Source organism: Monodelphis domestica, chromosome 8, assembly GCF_027887165.1.
Source record: "Monodelphis domestica isolate mMonDom1 chromosome 8, mMonDom1.pri, whole genome shotgun sequence".
Lineage (NCBI taxonomy): Eukaryota > Metazoa > Chordata > Mammalia > Didelphimorphia > Didelphidae > Monodelphis > Monodelphis domestica.
Window position 1 is genome coordinate 61214995 of NC_077234.1, and position 20835 is coordinate 61235829.

The following is a 20835-nucleotide window of genomic DNA, read 5'->3' on the forward strand; positions in this document are numbered from 1 at the left end:
ATGTTGATTGGTAATTGATAACTAAAGATCAGGCAGTTAGGCAGTTTTCTTTCTTTTGCTTTCCCCCCTCCCGCTATACCTCCCTTCCTCCCTCTTCTTCCCTTTTCCTCCCCTCCCTATTTCCTTCTTCTGCTTTCTCTAAACCAACTCAGGGTGAGTTTATGATGTTTCAAATGAAATACTCTTTCTCTTCTTTCTCGTAAGTAGGGGTTTATTTGGGGAAGACAGGAAGGAATAGAGAATGGAGGTAGGAGGGTCGGGGATTTCCCTAATACTACAGTGAGTCTTAGATTGGAGGATGTTGGAATATAGTTCAATTGAGAGAAATGGCTGATAGGTCTGGAAGTTCAGTCACTATCATCAACAGAGCAAGTCAGAGACAGATATCTGGACTTTTGTCCTTCCTTCTTCTGCCTTCAAAGTCATAAGACTTCCTTTAGCTTGAGTCTCCAAAGACCAAGAGAGGAAAAACTAGCCTTCTTCCCTCATACAAGCCACACAGGGTCCAGCCAGCAGTTGGTTTTTGCCTCCAACTGTTTCTCCCAGTAACATTCCAAGTAGAACCCTCTCATTTGACTGACAGGTCATCACTCAGCTACTGCTTCTGCCTTTTTGCATGCTTCTCCAATTTCTCTTCCACACCTCATCTCTTTAGAGCTCAGTTTCTTAACTTGTAAAATGCAAGGGATGGAACAAATAATCTTCCAGCTCTAATATCCCATGACCCCTATGCATTGATATTACATGTCACTGAGCTTAGTGACTTTTTGAGGCAGTGGGGTATGTCTCTTCACCCCAACCTGAACATACTCATGTGGTCACTAAATAAATAATTCCTGATAATGATGAAAGGATTTTTTATCCCCTCTAAAGGATATAAAACTTTTGAGGTTGAAAACTACCAAAGTAAACAATACTTTGAGCCATGAGTCATTTAGTTGCTGGAATAGGCACTCTTCACATACATGCCACAAATAACTTCCTTTTCTTTGGGTTCACTAAGTCATTTAACTAGATCATTATCAATCCAAGATCCCAGTTTTTCATGAACTTATTCTTCCTTAAACATCTTGGTCTTGAACCAAGACTTACCCTTTGATATCTCATCTTTTTGGTGCTATGGTCCACCAATGAACAGATTTTCATTTTTTCTCCTTGTTTTAAAGGCTAGAAATACTTTGACCACTTAATCTGGTTTCTTGTGATGTTTCTGTCTTATTCATCATAAACTCAGTTTATTTCTAATAAGCTTTCTTTGCTTCAGAGCTATAGCTGACTTCTGATTTTGTCCCTGGCCTCAATGGAGTCAATTCAACCATATAAATTCAAATATGGAGGCAATTCAATGGAGTAAAAAATGGAATCAATTCAAATATAACTTTCATAATTAAAGCCTGACTTTTTTGGTGCTGAAAGTAAGATTAGTACTCATCATTTCATTGTTAAACTTCTCAGACTGTCTTTCTATCCATCTTCTGCATAGATAATAGATCTAAAACTTGAAAGCCCTGAGAGGCCATCTAGTCCTCATTTCACAGATGAGGGAATCTAAGGTCCAGAGGGGTTATGACTTGACCAAGGTCATAGAGAGATACTAAACATCAGAAGGGCAATTTTACCATTCAGTCCAGTGCCAAGCACACAGAGTACTTTGTACAGAAAGGACAAAACCATAGATAGATAAGTGGTCCAATGAATATTATCCTAAGTTTGGAGTTAAGAAGACCTGATTCAAGTCCCACCTCAGATACTTACTAATGAGATGACCCTTCACAAGTCTCCTGATATTCGTGAGTCTCCTGGTATCTCATCTGTAGAATAAGAGGGTTGGACTCCAGGTCTTCTAAGATTCTTTAAAGCTCTAAATCCAAACCTGTCCTATAAAATTAATATTTTTTACTCCATCCTAGGTATGTTATTACATGATCAAAGAAAGAGGGGCTACTTCTGTTAATATATTTTATTTTGAAAAATTGTAATTCAGTTGACTTAATAATTTATAGCTATTCATATCAGCAGTTAATTTTTCTCCTACTAATAACCCTTTTAATTTAATCCAAATTTCTGATAGATATTAAATATGTACATATATTTCAGAAACACCAGATAATTATAGTAAAAAGTAGTTATATAAAGCATAAATAAACAAAAGGACATGGTATCTGAAATTACTAGCTAGGCATCAGTAAATAACAGTTAATATGGATTAGAATATGTTCTAATAATTTTGTACTTTTTTTCATAAATGTTTGATTTTCAGGGTTTTCCTGGGCAAGATGGTGAAAAGGGGAATTCAGTGTATATTTCAGGTGCTATTAAAGGCCTTCCAGTGAGTATTCCAGTAGTTGTTGAACTGTCAAAGTGGTAACCTGTATGTTTAGTCCCAAGGGTGAATTGGTTCTTCTGAAAGTCTGAAAAGGAGAAAAGAGAAGGGAGAGTAAAATGACTATTCTAGAGCAGAAAAGAGGAAGAAGGGGAGGAACTTTTAATTTCTCCTAATTGGGAGATATATGTAGAATCTACAGACATGGAGGAAGGGCTGGACAGGAACCAGTCATCTGAGGAGCCTCATCTTATCTGAGCTAGACAAAGAAGGGTTGAACACATACCTACAAACACAAAGAGTTTGGTGTAGAAGTACTTGGAATTGAACAAGGAAAAAAAAATCAGAGATAAGGTGGGGTTAATAAGGAAAGATAGTATCAGGGAGGAATAATTGGAAATAAATCAAACTTTCGGATTCTGAATGGGGGTGAAAAAAGAGGAAATAAGAAAATAACTAAAATCCCAAAGGATCCCAGAGGATAATAGAGGAATGGCTGAACAATTTATAGTATATGAATATAATGGACAAAGGAGACAATTTCAGAGTAGTGTGAACTGACAAAGGGTAGTATGAACAGAGCCAGGAAAACAATTTACTTGTGCTAAGGTCAGCAACATTATAAAGAAAAACAACTTTGAAAGTCTTAAGAGCTCTGATCAGTGCAAAAATCAACCATATCTCCAGAGGACCTTTGATGAAGCATATTAGCTCAGGCTTGACAGTCAGTCACCAAGAATTAATTAAGCACCTACTATGTGCCAGACACTGTGCTAAACTCAGTGTGAGATTATAGGGAATTCTGGGAAATACCAAGGACTTCTGGGAATTGAAGTCTAGGGTTCAAAATCTCTATTTTTACAGAGGTCATGGACTGAAGGTTCAGAAACAGCCTTTATGTGGATTTGCATTGCTTGACTTTGCTATTTATCATGACAAGTTTGGGGTTTTTTTTTCCTCTCTCTATTTTTTTTTTAATTTGATGTTGGGAGTTGAAAGTTAGATTAGCAATAGTGATATGCCCCATCAAAAAAATAAAATAATTAAGATGCTTTTAAATGCACAGAAGGAAAAAAAGTTCAGAAAGATAGGTTTAAAAGTAAAATGTAGAATTTATTATATAGTTTTTTAAACCCTTAATTTCTGTCTTAGAATCAATACTGTGTACTTCTAGACCCTTCTCAGTCAATTCATTAAGTCAATTCCTTATCATCTTGGAAATTAGCTGTTTTGTGGATTTTCCAAAGCAAAATACTGCATATTGATTTTAAGGCAGAAGAGTGAGAAAGGCTAGGCAATGGGGATTAAGTGACTTGCCCAGGGTCACACAGCTAGGAAGTTACTGAGGTCAGATTTGAACCTAGAACCTCCTGTCTCTGGGCCTGGCTCTTAATCCACCGAATCACCCAGCTGCTCCTTATTAAAACTTTTTTTTTTTAAGTAAGTGGTATGAAATAAGGCTTTATAGTTTCATAGAGAATTTTCTTTTGAGTTATGGAAATGCTCTTATTGGTGTTTATATTCAGAATTTAAAAAGTTTAGTTTGATGAATATATGTTAAGCATCTACTATTTACAAGATACTATACTTAAACTGGTTAGAGTGGTTTAAGACTATGCCACTAGATGTAGACTCTAAATGATCACTCTAGTACTATTATCAATAATATGGAAATAGGTCTTGATCAATGACACAAGTAAAACCCAGTGGAATTGTGCAGCGGTTAAGGTGGGGGGAGGAGGAGAGTGAAAGAACACGAATCATGTAACCATGGAAAAATATTCTAAATTAATTAATTAAATAAATTTTTTTCAATAAAAAAGAGCATGCCTTTAAGAATTTCAAGAGCCTCCACATTAAGCCAGTATTAACATAAAAAAAAAAAGTTGTCCAGAGTTCTTAGCAAGGAGCTATTGTACAAAAAGTGTTCAATCAACAAATATCTAAGCACTAGTAAGCTCTTTTCTAAGTGCCAGTCACTATATAGATGTAAATACAAAAGGTAACCTTCAAGGAGCTTCTGTTAGAATAGGGTAGATAACATGTACATATATGAGTAGATATAGGGGGCAGCTGGGTAGCTCAGTGGATTGAGAGCCAGGCCTAGAGACAGGAGGTCCTAGGTTCAAATCTGGCCTCAGACACTTCCCAGCTGTGTGACCCTGGGCAAGTCACTTAACCCCCATTGCCTAGCCCTTACCACTCTTCTGCCTTGGAGCCAATACACAGTATTGACTCCAAGATGGAAGGTAAGGGCTAAAAAAAATATGAGTATATACAGAATAGATGTAGAATTAATATGGGCTTAGAAATGTATTGATCTGGTACCTAAATGTATGATTGGTTTCACAAGTTATCTTTCTAGTCAAAGGGAAGGATCAAAGGTAGAAAGGGTTTAGTGATATTGACAATTGGAGATTCAGGTTCAAATCTTGGCTCCAAAACTTATTAGTTGTGTGACTCTAGGAATATATTTTAACCTCCCTGAGTCTTAAGCAACTTTCTAAGACTATATATTAAATCTTAAAGCATCAGGGACCTGAGAAGGGGAGGGAAATGGGAAGAAGAGGTATTGTCAAAGTAAGGTAAGAATAAGATATACTAAAGTAGAGACAACACCTCAAGGCTGGTGCAAAGTGATTCTTGCTCATTATTTAAGAGATGGAAGTTACAACTTCAGCAACTCCCAAATGAGTCTGTAGATATGACCCTTATCTACTTTTCTACATCCTATTTTAACTGACCTTTCTACAGAGGGGAATTGTGCCATACACAGGTGTACATATATATACTCAATACCTGGTTGGTTACAAGACCTCTTGACTCATTCTATTTAGTTGCAGTGAACTCATGTTCTATGTCAGTGGATTGAGAATTACAATCACAATTACAAAATCATAAATCTTCAAAGTATTGAGGTAGGAGTTTTCAGATGCATGCCATCGGTTTTATTTATTTTACCAATGAAATGATTCCATTGTTACAGGGAGATCGAGGTGATCCAGGACCTCCAGGTTTACCTGTAAGTCTCTCCTATGGATTGTATGCTTCTAGACCCTTCTCAGTCAATGCATTAAGTAAATTCCTTGGTCCTTAAGTCAAATCTTGGAAATTAGCTGTTTTGTGGATTTTTCAAAGCAAAATTTTAATTTAATTTAATTTTAATTTATTAATTTGTAATTTATAGTTAATTTAATTAAATTTAATTTTAATTTTTTCCAAAGCAAAATTTTAATAACTGGCTTAATTTCTCCTGACATTCAGTTCATTCTGGGTTTTCTCTCAAATGAACATTTGACTTTTGACTTTAAATATAAGGTAAATCTTCTGGTCAAATAAAAACTACATAACCCCACAAGAACTTACATTACATTATCTGGTTACATTTTTGTAACCATTTTGTAACCATTTGTAATGGTTAGCATTACAAATCTGGTAAAAAAAAATGAATTACCTTATTTTGAATGATCCAAACATTATTATGGTTCTCCATTAGTATGATCAATATTTGACTGATGCTCTTTTCCTACCCTCACTTTCCTTTCCTGAAGAATTGCATCGTCATAGTCACCACCTTTATAAATCATCATGAGGTTGAAAGCAGAGGTGGGCTGCCTTTCTGATGATACACTTCTGATATGGCTTTCTAACTGAGTTTACTGTCTCAGATTTATGTAAATCTTATCCCAGGCAGAGAAGAATGAAGAATTCTTCAGAGGCAGAGAACAATTGTCTTTTTCCATTGATGATCCACAAGGAATACTTTTTGGTGCATGTAAACAAAAACATGACTTACTATGTCATTAAAATGAATATAAAATCATATTTGCAAAAGAAAATCACATTTAAGACCATTAAATCATCTCAAGTGTGCAAATTGCCCAATGAGAAAGAATGGTCCTTTCTCTGCCAGTCCTAGACTGAGAGGCAGTGGGAGAAATTGGGAAAAACTGCAATTAAATAAAAGGGTTTGAGTCTCAGTAATCCTGAGCAAATCACCTAACTTTGGGGGGCTTCGATTTGGTCACCTATAAAATGAAGGGACTGGACTAGATGGCCTAAAATGGCCCTTTCATGTGATGTTAACATGACATTTTATTTCAATGTGCTGGTAAGTCTTACAGCCTTAAAGTCAGTAAGACCTGAGATCAAGCGTTGCCTCTGATGGAAACTGGCTATATGACCCTCTTGTATTAAAGGCTAGAAATGTCTAACATGCAGCCCATGGATCCTTTATGGCCCACAACATACCCGAGTGAGACCCAAATCAGATTAAAAGGTCATTGGGAGATAGTTAACAAAAATAAATAAAAATACAACAAACTATAATAAATGTTAATATGTGGTTGTCAATATGTGCCCACAGGGATTCTTATGTATGGTTTAGTGAGCCCATTTCTACTTGAGTTTGATATCACTGTTCTTGACAATTCTAAGATAGTGTCAGCCCACATAGGCAGAAATTTCCTCACCAAGGGTTCCAACACCAATGAAATCAAAGGTCCAGTCCCCCATCCCTATCATTTATATATGATTATTCATGTGAATATTAGGGTATAGAAGATAGTCTTTAGAATAATTGTTCAGGTCTTTCAGTCAAGTCCAAAGCTGTGTATCTATTCATCTATAATCAACATATTTTATGTATTATAATTTATCTTATCTCTATATAAAAATAATCTATTATCATTTATTTTTGATGCCTTCTTTACTGCAGAAGGAGAGAGAGGGAGAGAGATATTTGGAAATTTTAATGTAACAAAAGAAATAACAAAAAAAGTATTTTCATGTATGAAACAATGTATAAAGGCACTATAGTATTGTGAAGAGAGCACCATATTTGGCATTCGAAAGACCTTTAATATGGTTCTATCTCTAGCACATTCTAGCTATGTAACATAGGTAAATTTCTTACCTTTCCAGTGTTCTCTAACATTACATATTCCAGTTAATGGATCTGCATGAGTGATAGGAATCTCTCTTCTGGGAGACCCCTGTATTGATAAAGTCATAGTTTTAGCTCTCTAAAGGGGAAAATAAAATAAGAAATCAAGTAAACATTGTTCTGATTTTTAAAATGTATTAAGCATATGAAAATTGAATAGGTACATGTAATTTTATTAATGGTTTTCGGGAGTTGCTTTTAAACAAGTGATCCCATCTTGCTTTTTAAGAAAAGCTATCCTCCCCCTTATTTTTTTACACCCTTATCTTCTCTCTTAAAATCAGTGCTGTGTATTGGTTCCAATGAAGAAGAGCTGTAAGAGCAAGGCAATGAAGGCTAAGTGATCTACCCAGCTAGGAAATGTCTGAATTTGAATCCAAGATCTCCTGTCTGTGGGCCTGGATCTCAACCCACTAAGCCACTTAGTTGCTCCCTAAACCTGTCTTTCTTTTTAAAAAATCCCTAAATACAGAGATTTAAAATTTAACAGGACACTTATGGATCAATGACCAGTGGCATCATTTAGAGAAGGGACATTTACCCTGAGCAGGCAAATTTTTGATTGGTATTCTGAGGTTTAATGAGATTGCAAACTAGTAGAATTCTATCTTATTTTTCCAAGGTTATTGCTGATAGAAAATTAAGCCTATGAGGGTTTTTTTTTTTTAGGAGACAGAGGGTGTTTTTATGCTGCTAGAATTACAGGTGGACTTTTGTGATTAGAGATAGAGAATTGGGTAAACAAATGCATTGTTTTTTCTCATGTACAGGGACCTCGAGGGGCAAATGGGTCAATGGGTCCAATGGGATTTCCAGGGGAACCAGGTTCTAGAGTAAGTGTCACATTATTGTTATAATCTTTTTAAAATGCAATTTAATTGTTTTTTGGTCAAAATGTATACCATAGTTATTGACTGTAACTTCAATTCCAATAAGATGGAATGTCAGTATTAATATATGTGTTGGCTAATATTTATCTAGTAATAAGAAAAAGAAATAATATATAAAAACTCCTTCTAGCAATATGAAAAATAAAAGTCGGTATGCAGAAAGAGAAGCCTGGACAGAACCAAGGATATGGACATAGGTGCTGTCTATCTCCATCTCGTACGTGTCAATGACCAAGAACAGGGCACTAACCTTCTGGGATCCTCAATTTTCCCTTATGTCAAAGGGTGTAAGACTATTTGCACAAAGGATTGATTTAATAAAAGCGTTTTTAAACTTTAAAATATAATGTGTGAATTGTTGCTGCACTATAATAATAATCAATAGTAGTAACAATAATAATAGTAAATATTTAGGGGGCATATTGGAGGCTGAGTGAAATTGTCACCAGATCTATAGAAATCTATTCCACTATTGGAAAACCATGTCTTTCTGGCAGTCAGGAATCTTGTCTTCCCATATCAAAAATAACAAATTCATATTTTTACATCATTGATTTGAAATTGAGGATCCACTTAAGCCATCAAATAAGGAGACCAAATACAAGAAAGCTTCAAAATTCTAGATCAACTGATTTGTTTTCTGTTTGTGGTTGCCTTTTTAGGGACCTCCGGGCCACCCTGGGAGACCAGGTGCTCAGGTAAGAAGAATCTCTGAAACCAACACATATACACAGGTGTAACTAATTATTCATGTTATTTTTAACCTTTTGGATTTTTCTTTCCCAGAAGACATCTCAAAGAAATTTAATAAATTCCAATAAGCTAAATGATTGAGTACAAAAACCACATTTAAATTTTTATGAAAACTAACTTCTTTCTTTTCTTTCTTTTAGGGTAATCCAGGTGTGGGAGTAAAAGGCCAAGTTGGAGATCCGGTAGGAATTGGCTATATTTAGGCGCCACCTAGGCATAAAGTTTCTCCTGGAAATTCCCTACATATGTTGATTGGCTTATAATAGAGCATCCATTTATTGTCTAGTCACTGTCCAAACACAGATCTTAAGTATTATGCTTTCTTTGATTCACAGCTAAATGGTGCAGTGGGTAGAGCATTAGCCCTGGAGTCAAGAAGCCTTGACTTAATACCCTGCTTCAAACACACAGGAATTTGTGACCTTAGGCAATTAATTTAATTTCCTATTCCAGACTCAGCTTCCTCCACTGTAAAATGGAATAATTTTATAGCTCAGATCTCTCTGGAATCTTGGGAGGATCAAGTGAGAGACATTCATTCAACACTTTGCATACCTTAAATAATATTGATGATGATACTATATAGATACCTGACTTCTGGCCATAGTGATTAGCATTATTTACAGGATACATTAAAAATACACTAAGTATATATTTATATTATTTACCAGATAACCATAACCTTTAGACTAATTCACATACTAAGCTTCAACTTAATAAGAAGGGGTTGAACATTCTTGACCCCTATCAGTAGGTATATTTTAAAGTTTCAAAGAAAAACTTCTGTATTCTTGTAGCAACTCCTAGTTTTACATGTTGTTTATTATAAATTCTTGTACAGGAGCAACTAGGATTGAGAGCCAGGTCTGGAGATGGAAGGTCCTGGGTTCAAACCTGGTCTCAGATACTTCCCACCTGTGTGCTCCTGGGCAAGTCTTTTAACCCTCTTTGCCTAGCCCTCACTGCTCTTCTGTTTTAGAACCGATACTTAATATTAATTCCAGGACAGAAAGTAGAGGTTTAAAAAAATAAATTCAAGTACATACTGAGTATAAGGCCCTCAGATTCACCCAGCTGAAATGACCCAGGTGCACAACCTGACATGATTATACAGATAGGCACTCACGCTTAGACACAGACACCGTCCTACTGAGGTTTGAAGTTGTGTTATTAGGCAACAAGTTTTTGGGAAAAAATTCAACATTCTGCAGCTATGAAATGGGTGTGATAGAGCTATGAGGCACTTTCATGGAACAGTCTTCATTACAAAATGGCAAGCACCCTAATACCCCATTTTTCCTAGCTGCAAGAAAAATTGCCTACAAGCTGTCCCAGGGTTCTATCTCCTGCTGCCATCTTTTCATATTTAAAATTTTAATTGTTCAGAGATAAGGAAGAGGACAGTTTAATTTAAATTTAAATTTTATTTTTTATTTATAGTTTTGTCCATTTATTTATTTTTGTTTATTCAATTATTTAATTTAATTATTTAAATTTAAATTTAACATTTCTTTTCTTGTACTCCTTATGGTTGTATAAATCTCTGATATTCTGAATTACTAGGTAGAAGGAGGGAAAGGTTATACATGATGCTATTAGGACAGAATTTTACATAGAACATACATGATACAAAATGCCTAAATATACACAGAGCATATATTCAGAATATATGCAACAATAGTTTGGAAGAAGAATTGCATTCTTTAAAATTTATTTTTGAAAATTTTATTTAATTAGTCAATTTAAAATATTTTTCCTTGGTTACAAGAGTCATAGTCTTTCCCTTCCCTCTCTCTACCCTCTCCCATAGCTGACATGCAATTCCGCTGGGTTTTACATGTCTTTGATCAAAACCGATTTCCATATTGTTGATGTTTGCACCAGGGAGATCATTTAGAGTCCACATCCCCAATCACATCCCCATTGAACAATGTGATCAAGCAGTTGTTTTTCTTCTGTGCTTTTACTCCCACAGTTTTTCCTCTGAATGTGGATCATGTTCTTTTACAAAAGACCCTCAGAATTGTCCTGGATCACTGCATTGCTGCTAGTAGAGAAGTCCATTACATTCGATTGTACCACAGTGTATCAGTCTCTGTGTACAGTGTTCTCCTGGTTCTGCTCCTTTCACTCTGTATCAATCCTTGGAGGTCCTTCCAGTTCATATGGAATTCCTCCACTTTATTATTCCTTTGAGCACAATAGTATTCCATCACCAACATATACCACAATTTGTTCAGCCATTCCCCAATTGAAGGGCATCCCCTCATTTTCCAATTTTTTGCCACCACAAAGAGCGCAGCTATGAATATTCTTGTACAATTCTTTTTCCTTATTATCTCTTTGGGGTATAAACCCAGCAGTACTATGGCTGGATCAAAGGGCAAATAGTCTTTTAGCACCCTTTGGGCATAGTTCCAAATTGCCCTCCAGAATGGTTGGATCAGAAGAATTGCATTCTTAGCCTTCTATAATGGTAAAGAAATTGTGGGTCCCTGGGAATGGTTTGCACACCTGTAATGCCAGCTATAAGGGAAGCAGAGACTGGCACCTTTTCGAGCTCAGGAGTTTTGAGTTACAGTGTCCTCTAGACATGGAATTATGCTAGGCACTAGGAGACAATGTCCTGTTAAAGAAAAACCAGTGCTGGTACAGATAACTTTCACTAGCTACTTAATATCTGTTTAAGGGGAGAAACTAATCCCCAAATAAATTCCTTATTCAAAAGTAACAAAATATTCTCCAAATATATTTTTGTGTGTAAAAATATATATACATATATGCACATGTATACAAACTTACATGCCACTCTTCATTAATGTGTAGTTATATCCACTTGATTGTATATGACATGGATATATAAATTAATATATATGTTGCAAACACTATCATGCAGTTAAACAGATAATCTTGGTTAAGCTATCAAACACATTGTCTCTGTGTTTTAATGCAAATAGTGTGCCTTAATTGCCTGCAGTTTGCAAAACCTGGAAGATCCAGAGATTCACAGTTAAGGAACACAATTAGTAGACAGGTCTTTTTCAATCCTTGAGTGGTTCCAAGCTACATGGGATGTACTGTCAGTCACCTATCTACTATGAGGTCAGCACCAATATGGTGGGCCTCTAGTAAATGAGAGAGAGAGAGAGAGAGAGACAGAGACAGAGACAGACAGACAGACAGACAGAGACAGAGACAGACAGAGACAGAGACAGAGAGACAGAGATAGACAGAGACCCAGAGACAGACAAAGGCAGAAAAGCAGAGGCAGAGAGAGACAGAGACAGATAGAGAGAAAGAGAGACAGAGACAGAGACAGAGAAAGAGAGAGAGAGAGAGAGAGAGAGAGAGAGAGAGAGAGAGAGAGAGATTATGGCTCAATCAACATAAATAAATCCTCTAGTCATTTCTACTAAATAACCAACTTAAAAAAGTGTAAAGGCATGACATAATTTTTAATTAAGTTAATGTTAAAAGATGGTGGAGTTTAATGTGTAATATTGAAAACTGTATTTAATTTATTCTGATACTTATTTCTAATTCATTCCATTAACCACAATTCTAAATTGAAGCATTGTCCTATGACTCTGATTAATGTAATCTTCCATCTTTGGATAATTTGACATTATAATTGTCTTGGTATCATTTGACTTTTCGAGGGTGAAGTTGGTCTTCAAGGATCTCCAGGACCAACTTTATTGGTTGGACCTCCTAGTTCATGTCTCATTAAGGGAGAAAAGGTATGTATATAGAAATCTAGAATTGTTTGTGCTACTTATGGCATTGAAATACATGGGAATGGGATATTATAATACCTCTACCATAGAACCTTATTCCATTTAATAAATTAATCAGTTAATGGGGCTCTGAATATCAACCCATGTTTAAATGTCCAGTTCACATTTTGTAACTATAAGAACCACCCCACCCCACCCCAGCCAGCAAAAATTCACCTTTGGATTCAATGTTGCAGAATTATTTTCAAAATTTATAGTGTATTTGAAAATAATTTGAATTATTTTCAAAGAACTCTTTGAATTCTATTTCCTTCTTCAAAGAGTCACTCTTCTCAGAAGTTAATGTCTGAGTTGTCCATCAGCTATCATGCTAGGTAGACCACATATTTTCTCCTTAATATCCTCTTACCAGCTTTGATGTTTCTACTACATTAGTAAATAGCCCACAGATTTTATACATATTGGAGTCATAGTCAGAAGTAAAACTATTTTAAAAACAGAAGAATATAACTGGTAAAAGAATAAATATCTTGTAAAATTCAATTCAGTTCATTTCCATTCATTATTTATTAAGTACATAACTCATCCTAGGTACTGTTCAAGGTGCTGCATGATTACATTTTACTTTGTCAAATGAACTAAAATCCAGTCTTGTAAACTAAGAATAAGCCCAAGTTTAATCTTTATGATTTTTTAGGGCATGAAAGGAATGCCTGGAGTCATTGGCCATTCTGGACCATATGGAGAAAAGGTAGTTAATCCTTTTTAAAAAATTATAGATTTTTAAAATTGTGTTATTTCTTATTCCTTTACTCTCTCAGTAGAATGATTTAGTGTTTGCTATCATTTCATGGGTTCTCATTTCTCTTATCAATGTCTAAGTCATTTTTAAGTTGTTTTTACCAACAATGACTGGTATCTCTTTTTTTTCCCCATATTGCTGAAAATTGGACATTTCACCTTTATGTTTCATGTGCATCTCCAAAACATCACCATATAAAGGGTGAACCTGGTATTGGGGTGAAAGGTGAAAAGGGTATTTCTGGATTGCCAGGACCTCGGGTAAGAATGATTTAAAATATATTTTTATTTGTTTCATCAAACATTTTCCAACTAAGTGTAAAGCATTTTTTAACATTCATTTAAAAAAACTTAAAATTCCAAATTCTCTCCTATCCATCCCCCCCTCCTTAAGAAGTCAAATAATTCAATATTAATTAGAGATGTAAAACCATGCAAATTATGTTTCCACGTTAGCCATATTGCAAAAAGAAAGCAGACAAAAAAAAAGAAAAATAAAGATTTTTTAAAAAGTATGCTTCAATCTGCACTCAGATTTCATCAGTTCTCTCTCTGGTGGTGAATAGAATTTTTCATCATGGATCCTTTGGAATTGTCTTGGACCATTATCTTGATCAGACAAACTAAGTACACAGTTGACCATTGTTATAATATTGTTTTCATTGTAGACAATGTTCTTCTGGTTCTGCTCACTTCACTTTGCATCATTTTACATCAATCTTCCTAGGTTTTTCCAAAATTGCCCTGTTCATCATTTCTTAGAGCATAATGGTTTTCCATCACAGTCATGTACCATAGTGTATTCATCTATTCTTCAATTGACAAAATACTTTCAATTTCCAATTCTTTGCCACCATAATAATCGCTGTTAGAAATATTTTTGTACAAATAGATCCTTTTTTCTATTGATAGATCTGACAGGTACATCTTTCCATGCTTCCCTAATTTACTGATATCATCTTTTATATCTAAATTGTTCATACATTTTTACCTTATCTTGGTGTATGAAGTAAGATGTTGGTTTCTGCCTAGTTTCTGCTAAACTACTTTCTGGTTTTTTGAGTAATTTTTTGTCAAATGGTGAATTTTTATCCCCAAAGCTTGGATCTCTGAATTAATCAAACATTTGATTACTATCATCATTTGCTCCTAGTTTGCATAACTACTTTTTTTTCTACCTTCCATCACTCCATTTGTTAGCCAGTACCAGATTTTTTTGATGATTATCATATAGTAATATAGTTTGAATTCTGGTACTGCTAGGCCAGTTTCTTTTATGAATTTATTCATTTGAATCCCATGATATTTTTAACATTTTGTTCCCCCAGATGATTTAAAAATTATGTTTCCTAGCTCTATGAAATAATTCTTTGATAGTGTGATTGGAATGACACGGAATAGCAAATTAATTTAGGTGGAATTGATGTTTTTATTATATTCCTTGGCTCATGAGCAATTAATAATTCTCCAGTTGTTTAGATGTCTTTATTTGTGTGAAAAGTGTTTTGTACCTGTGCTCATAATGTCCCTGGGTTTTTCTTGAGAGACTGCCAAATAATTTATATTATCTGTAGTTACTTTAAGTGGAATTTCTCTATTTCTTTCTATGGATCAAGACAAATGAGTTAAGTTCTCATACTAGTCTTCTTTAGGCATCCATTTGCATCTGACTTTATGATCTAACACTCTCTATGAGGTTTTCTTGACAAGGAAACTGGAGTAGTTTGCCATTTCCTTTTCCAGTGGATTAAGTCAAACAGAGGTGAAGTGACTTATCCAGGATTGCATAGCTAATGAGTTTATGAGGTCAGATTTGAATTCAGGCCTTCTTGACACTGGCCCTAGTGCTCTATTCACTGAGTCACAAAGCTCATTCTAATCTACTTATAGAATACTTCTCTTTCTTGCACATTTTATAGAAGACTTTAGACTAATATATCAGGATTGCTAAAGCTACTCAAAACAGGAGAATACATGAAATAAGAACAATATTTCTTTGATAAGAAAAGTCAAAAGATAGTCACAATTTCCTAGAGAATTCATCCTAATGCTTGAACTTTAAAAAATAGACAAAGAAGAATAAAGAAAATCCTGGGGATCATTGGTCATTTCCTGTGCACTTTGGTGCCAACCTCATAATAACTTGGAATTGTTACTTTAAGCCTGTAGGGTAAAAGGAGATGTCAGTCCTAGGGGAATATCTAGAAAAAGGTGAGGCAGCAAGTGAAAAAATCATCATACCAGTCACTAATTGGCACCTCCATTGACACTGTCAGCACTTGAGACCAAGCTTCAATTGGCAAGGGACTGGGATTGTCCCTTTACTTTAGATTTAAGGAGGGAGTAGAGTGAGGCACTAGTGTCATGGTGATTTGTATGGCCTCTACCTAAATGATGCCAGCTATTTCTGGGCAAATTATAAAGCATCTGTTTCTAAAATACTCAAGTACAATTATTATTAAATTGACAAAAATCAAGTGGAACATATGGTTGGGGTACACTGAATAATGGCATCCCATCTAAAGGACTGACAGTTGGATGATTATTGAGGAATGCTTAATTGGAGTTAAAAAATGGTATCATAGACAGAATCAATTTTTTATCTATTCAGTATCTTCCTCTCCAGTTACCTTGGCAAGCATAAGTACATGGATTAAATACAAATATTTATAACTCCATCATGAAGTTCTGTTCAATCATGTCCAAATCTTTATGACTCTGGGGTTTTCTTGGCAAAGATACTGAAGTGGTTTGCCATTTCCTTCTCTGTGTTATTTGACAGATGAGGAAACTGAGGCTTAGGAATGGGGTTAATGACTTGCCCAAGGTCACACAGCTAGTAAATGTCTGATCTGAAGTAGAGAAAGTTAATTGGTTTATCTATTTACATTTATTTCTACTTTTCTTTTTTGGTCTCTGTGTGTATATGTGTGAATCGATAAGGGTGCTCCTGGTTCCCATGGACTTCCAGGTTTTCCAGGAATAAAGGTAAACATATCAAGATAGCAAACAATTTATATGAAACAGAATCCAACATTGTTCCCAATGCATAACTTCATTGTCCTCTTAGTTGAAGATCAAAATTATGCCACAAGGAAATGTATGTGTGACTAGGAAAAAGGACATTTTCATGTATGATGTACATGTTCTAGTTATAGAGATAAATGCTAGAGCTGTCAAGTCAATGAGAAATATAACAGATTGCAGAAGGGCTCCGAACACTCATGGAAATGGGCCATATGCCCTGACATGAGACATACATTTAAACAAACTATCTTGTCATTGAATCAGATTTTTACAAAGAAGACCTGACCTGTCCATGGTTATTTTTAGGGAGAACCTGGAGCAACTGGCAACCGTGGGCAGTTTGGAGTTCTTGGCACTAAGGTAATGAAATAAGCATTTGTAATGGGCAGAGACTCTTAATTTTCTAGATTCCTATAGCACTGTTGAATTCATGTGTCAAGACATATTTCAGAAATAAAACTTTCAAAAAGTTCTTCCTATTTATTAATGTATTTTAAAAGGTATTTGTGTAATGCTCACATTAAAGGTTGAAAAATAATTCTTTTAAAGGGTAGAGGGTCAATATGCATATTTCAGATATTTCATGGGGTAGGTTTTATTTATTTCTGTAGTCCAGACCTGTGATTTTACTGGTATAGGGTTCTGCTGATGAAGGAACTCCCTCTGCCAATGCAGGTTGACAACTGTTCTGCAGCTTATAATCTCAGAGCCTTGTCTGGTCCACTGAGATGTTCAATGACTTACCCAGGGTCACACAATCAGTTTGTGTCAGAGGCAGGATATGAACCCAGGTCTTCCTGACTCTGAGGTAGGCGCCTTATGCCCTAATTCTGGTGGCCTTAACTAATTTTTTTTCCTGACTCTACCCTAGTACCCAGCATTGGTCTTAATACATATTAGGTCAAATATGTTGTCTAGCTGATTGACTAATTTAATTATCTGTTTGAAAATTGACATGACATTTGGAGCTAGAAGGGACAGTAGAGACCAGTCAGTTGGTTTGGAATAAATGGGTTGACTCATTCCACAGATGAGGAAATCTTGACTTAGCAACTTTAAGGGATTTATGTAAGGTCACCCATAGTAAGAGATCACTTGGAAAGGACCATACATATGGTTGCTCTTGATTGAGTTTTTTCTTTTTCTTTTTAATTTTCTTTAGAATATTTTTCCATGGTTACATGATCCCCGCCTCCCTCCCCCACCACTGCTTTCTCCTTCCCCTCCCAAAGCCGACAAGCCATTCCATTGGATTATACATGAATCATTGTTCAGACTATTTCCATGTTATTCATATTTGCAGTAGAGCAATTCTTTAACATCAAAACCCTAATCATATCACTGTTGCTCTGCATGGCCAATCATATATTTTTCTAATGCATTTCTGCTCCCACAGTTCTTTCTCTGGATGTAGATAGCATCTTTCTCATAAGTTCCTCAGAATTGTCCTGGATCATTGCATTGCTGCTAGTAGAGAAGTCCACTACATTTGATTGTACCACAGTGTATCAGTCTCTGTGTATAAGGTTCTCCTGGTTCTGCTCCTTTCATTCTGCATCAATTCCTGGAGGTTGTTCCAGTTCCCATGGAATTCCTTGATGGAATTTTTTCAAAGCAGATTCCCTGTAACTTTCATATCCAGTCCTCCCTGAGTACACTCAGTTGTAGTGGATAGAAAAAAAAAAGAGTGTGGAAATCTTTACTGTCAAAGGACATTCTATAGCCAGGTCTCATTGATGAATAAACCATAATGTTATTGTTTGGCATTTATACTGGTTTATTAAATGCTTTGATGTTTTGATTTACCAAATGGATCTCATGAGCTGAAAATTGCTAGTCCTCTGGTGTGTCTAACTCAAAATATTGAGGTTGTTTTCTCATCCATTAGGGGTACAATGATGCGATATAGTTGATGGAGGGCTGGCCTTGGTTTCAGGAATACCCAGGTTCAAATCCTGCCTTTGACACATACAAGTGTGACTCTGAGCAAGTCACAAGTGCCTCCTAGTGCCCCAAGGAACTCACTAAGTCTATAAATTACAGATGAGGTGTCATTTTGCATCAGTGAGAGGAGTTTCTTCCTTGGGTGTTCTCCATATTGATGCAATTATAGGTCCTCATTATTTTGAAGGTATTTTTGTTACTTCTAAGAGTCCACCAGGAGTTATTTATTTCTCTTACTGTTATATGATTGCGATTTATTTAGAAACATTTGTTGCCCATCTGATACATATTTGATGCATGGCAACATGAGAAAAGTATTAATAATTCTAAGAAAAGTGAATGAATAAATGGATGATTTCAGGGAGATCCTGGAGAGCGTGGGAAGCCAGGACCACCGGGTGTTTTGGTAACTCCACCTATTCCATGCAAAGGTTTGTGCTGTCTTTGTTTACTCTGTAATAACACTGGGGATATACTACAGTGGAAGAATTGGCCTTACTGACTTCATGGCTCACTTGTGCTTGGCAAAATATGTGTATTTTACCCTGAGCCTATAGCTACCTATAGAGAGATATAAATGAATAGGTGGGTTTGTTCTAGCATGCCCTGAACATTTATTACATAATTATACATTATTATTGTATAAATTAATTAGCTATATTTATTATCTGCAAACTTCCATTTCATAAAAGTAGCCCTGATATAATACTTCGGTCAAAATAAATTTTATATATATATATATACATATATATATATTATTCACTATTTCAATGGGTCTGATATGGATACTCTAGGCAATGATGCAGAACAGAGGTCATCCATATCCTTTCATCCTGTATGATTTTTCTAGGTTCTTTCCTATTAATCCTCCATCAAAATGTTTATATAATAAGCTAGAAGCTCTCTCCTACATCTTTTAATAATCTGTGAGTAATAGTGGGGCATGTGGCTATCTCTTAGTATACAGACAATGGTCTACAAAAGGTTGATCAACATTTAGGCAATAAATAGACGTCTTGAACTTCAAAAATCCAAAATGTTTGTTCCCTTTTAAGAAATTTGGATCTGAATCTAAGATATCTTATTTCATCTTGGTAAAGACGACAAAGCAGCACAAGTTTCAGAGTGATGCAAATCCTAACTGTTTGCTAAGCATAATCTATTTCCCATGTTCTTTAACAGGACCTCCAGGTGACCCAGGGTTTCCAGGAAACTATGGAGAAATGGGGTCAGTGGGACCACCTGGTCCATCGGGACCCTCTGGAAGACCAGGGGAAGACAGAATAGGTAGGAATCTACTTCTTTTCTCTAAAAATTGGTATTTTCTAGGAGAGGTTGAATGTACAATATGGTTCCAGACTCTGATAAGAAATGATTTAAACTTTCTAGGTTTCAAGACCCTTTACCCTTTTAAAAATTATTGAGGATGCTAAAAAGCTTTTATTTACATGAGGTATATCTGTCTATATTTACTGTTAGAAATTAAAACTTTAAGATATTAATTTCAAATAACAATAATAAATGCATCAAATATTAGCAAAAATAACATTTTATGAAAAGTGACAATATTCTCCAAAACAAAAAATGAATGAGAATGACATTGCTTTATTTTATTTTTTTGTAAATCACTTTCATGTCTGACGTAATAGAAAGCAGCTGATTCTTATATCTGCTTCTTCATTCAATCTGTTGAGATATACGGGTAGTTGAAGTATATTTTTAAAAAGTGGCCTCATTTAGATAGGTGGTTGGAAAAGAAAAGAATACCTTAATAGGAATATAAATTTTTAATATGACTGTGAAAATAATCTTGACCTAGTAGATCCCTAGAAAGGGTCTCAGGGGTCCTTAGACTGCTCTTAAAAAAAAAAAAACCTTTTCCTTCCATCTTAGAATTAATACTAGGTATTTGGTTCCAAGGCAGATGAATAGTTGTGACTAAGTAATAGGGGTTAAGTGATATGACCAGGGTTACATAGCTAGTAAGTGCCTGAAGTCATATTTGAACCCAGGACCTCCCATCTCTAGGCCTGATTATCAATCCACTGAGCCGCCCAGCTGTCCCCTCCTTGGACCATATTTTACTAATTGTGGGTGTAAACTTTTTTGATCTAAGGCAGCACCATATGATTTGGTGGAGAAAGACCACAGGATGTGAAATCCCAGGATCTGAGTTCACAGCCTGCCTGTGCTCTTTGCTCCACTGTGACCTTAGGCAAGTCACTTAAATTCTCTTGATTATTACTTTTTTTTTTTTAATTTGGAAGATGGGCTAAATGGTTCTTTATGGCCTCTTCAAGTAGGATTGTCTGATTCCCTCACAGAAAGTGAGGCAAGAGGTCACCTATTGGTTTATACCAGGTTGCCTCCAATTTATCCACAAATCCATCTCATCTGCTCCAAGTCTGAGTATCC

At 35.5% G+C, this 20835-nt stretch overlaps 1 protein-coding gene across 1 annotated transcript in view; it reads left to right on the forward strand.

Moving 5' to 3' along the window:
• The window catches only part of COL4A4 (collagen type IV alpha 4 chain), a 149144-nt gene that overhangs the window by 44471 nt on the left and 83838 nt on the right, over positions 1–20835 (forward strand). The window contains exons 8-19 of the mRNA XM_056808487.1: positions 2261–2329; positions 5310–5345; positions 8039–8101; positions 8821–8856; positions 9052–9093; positions 12571–12651; positions 13346–13399; positions 13651–13710; positions 16393–16437; positions 16783–16836; positions 18782–18851; positions 19603–19707. Of these exons, the coding sequence (XP_056664465.1) occupies positions 2261–2329; positions 5310–5345; positions 8039–8101; positions 8821–8856; positions 9052–9093; positions 12571–12651; positions 13346–13399; positions 13651–13710; positions 16393–16437; positions 16783–16836; positions 18782–18851; positions 19603–19707 (715 nt within the window). The remainder of the gene's footprint in view (positions 1–2260; positions 2330–5309; positions 5346–8038; positions 8102–8820; positions 8857–9051; positions 9094–12570; positions 12652–13345; positions 13400–13650; positions 13711–16392; positions 16438–16782; positions 16837–18781; positions 18852–19602; positions 19708–20835) is intronic.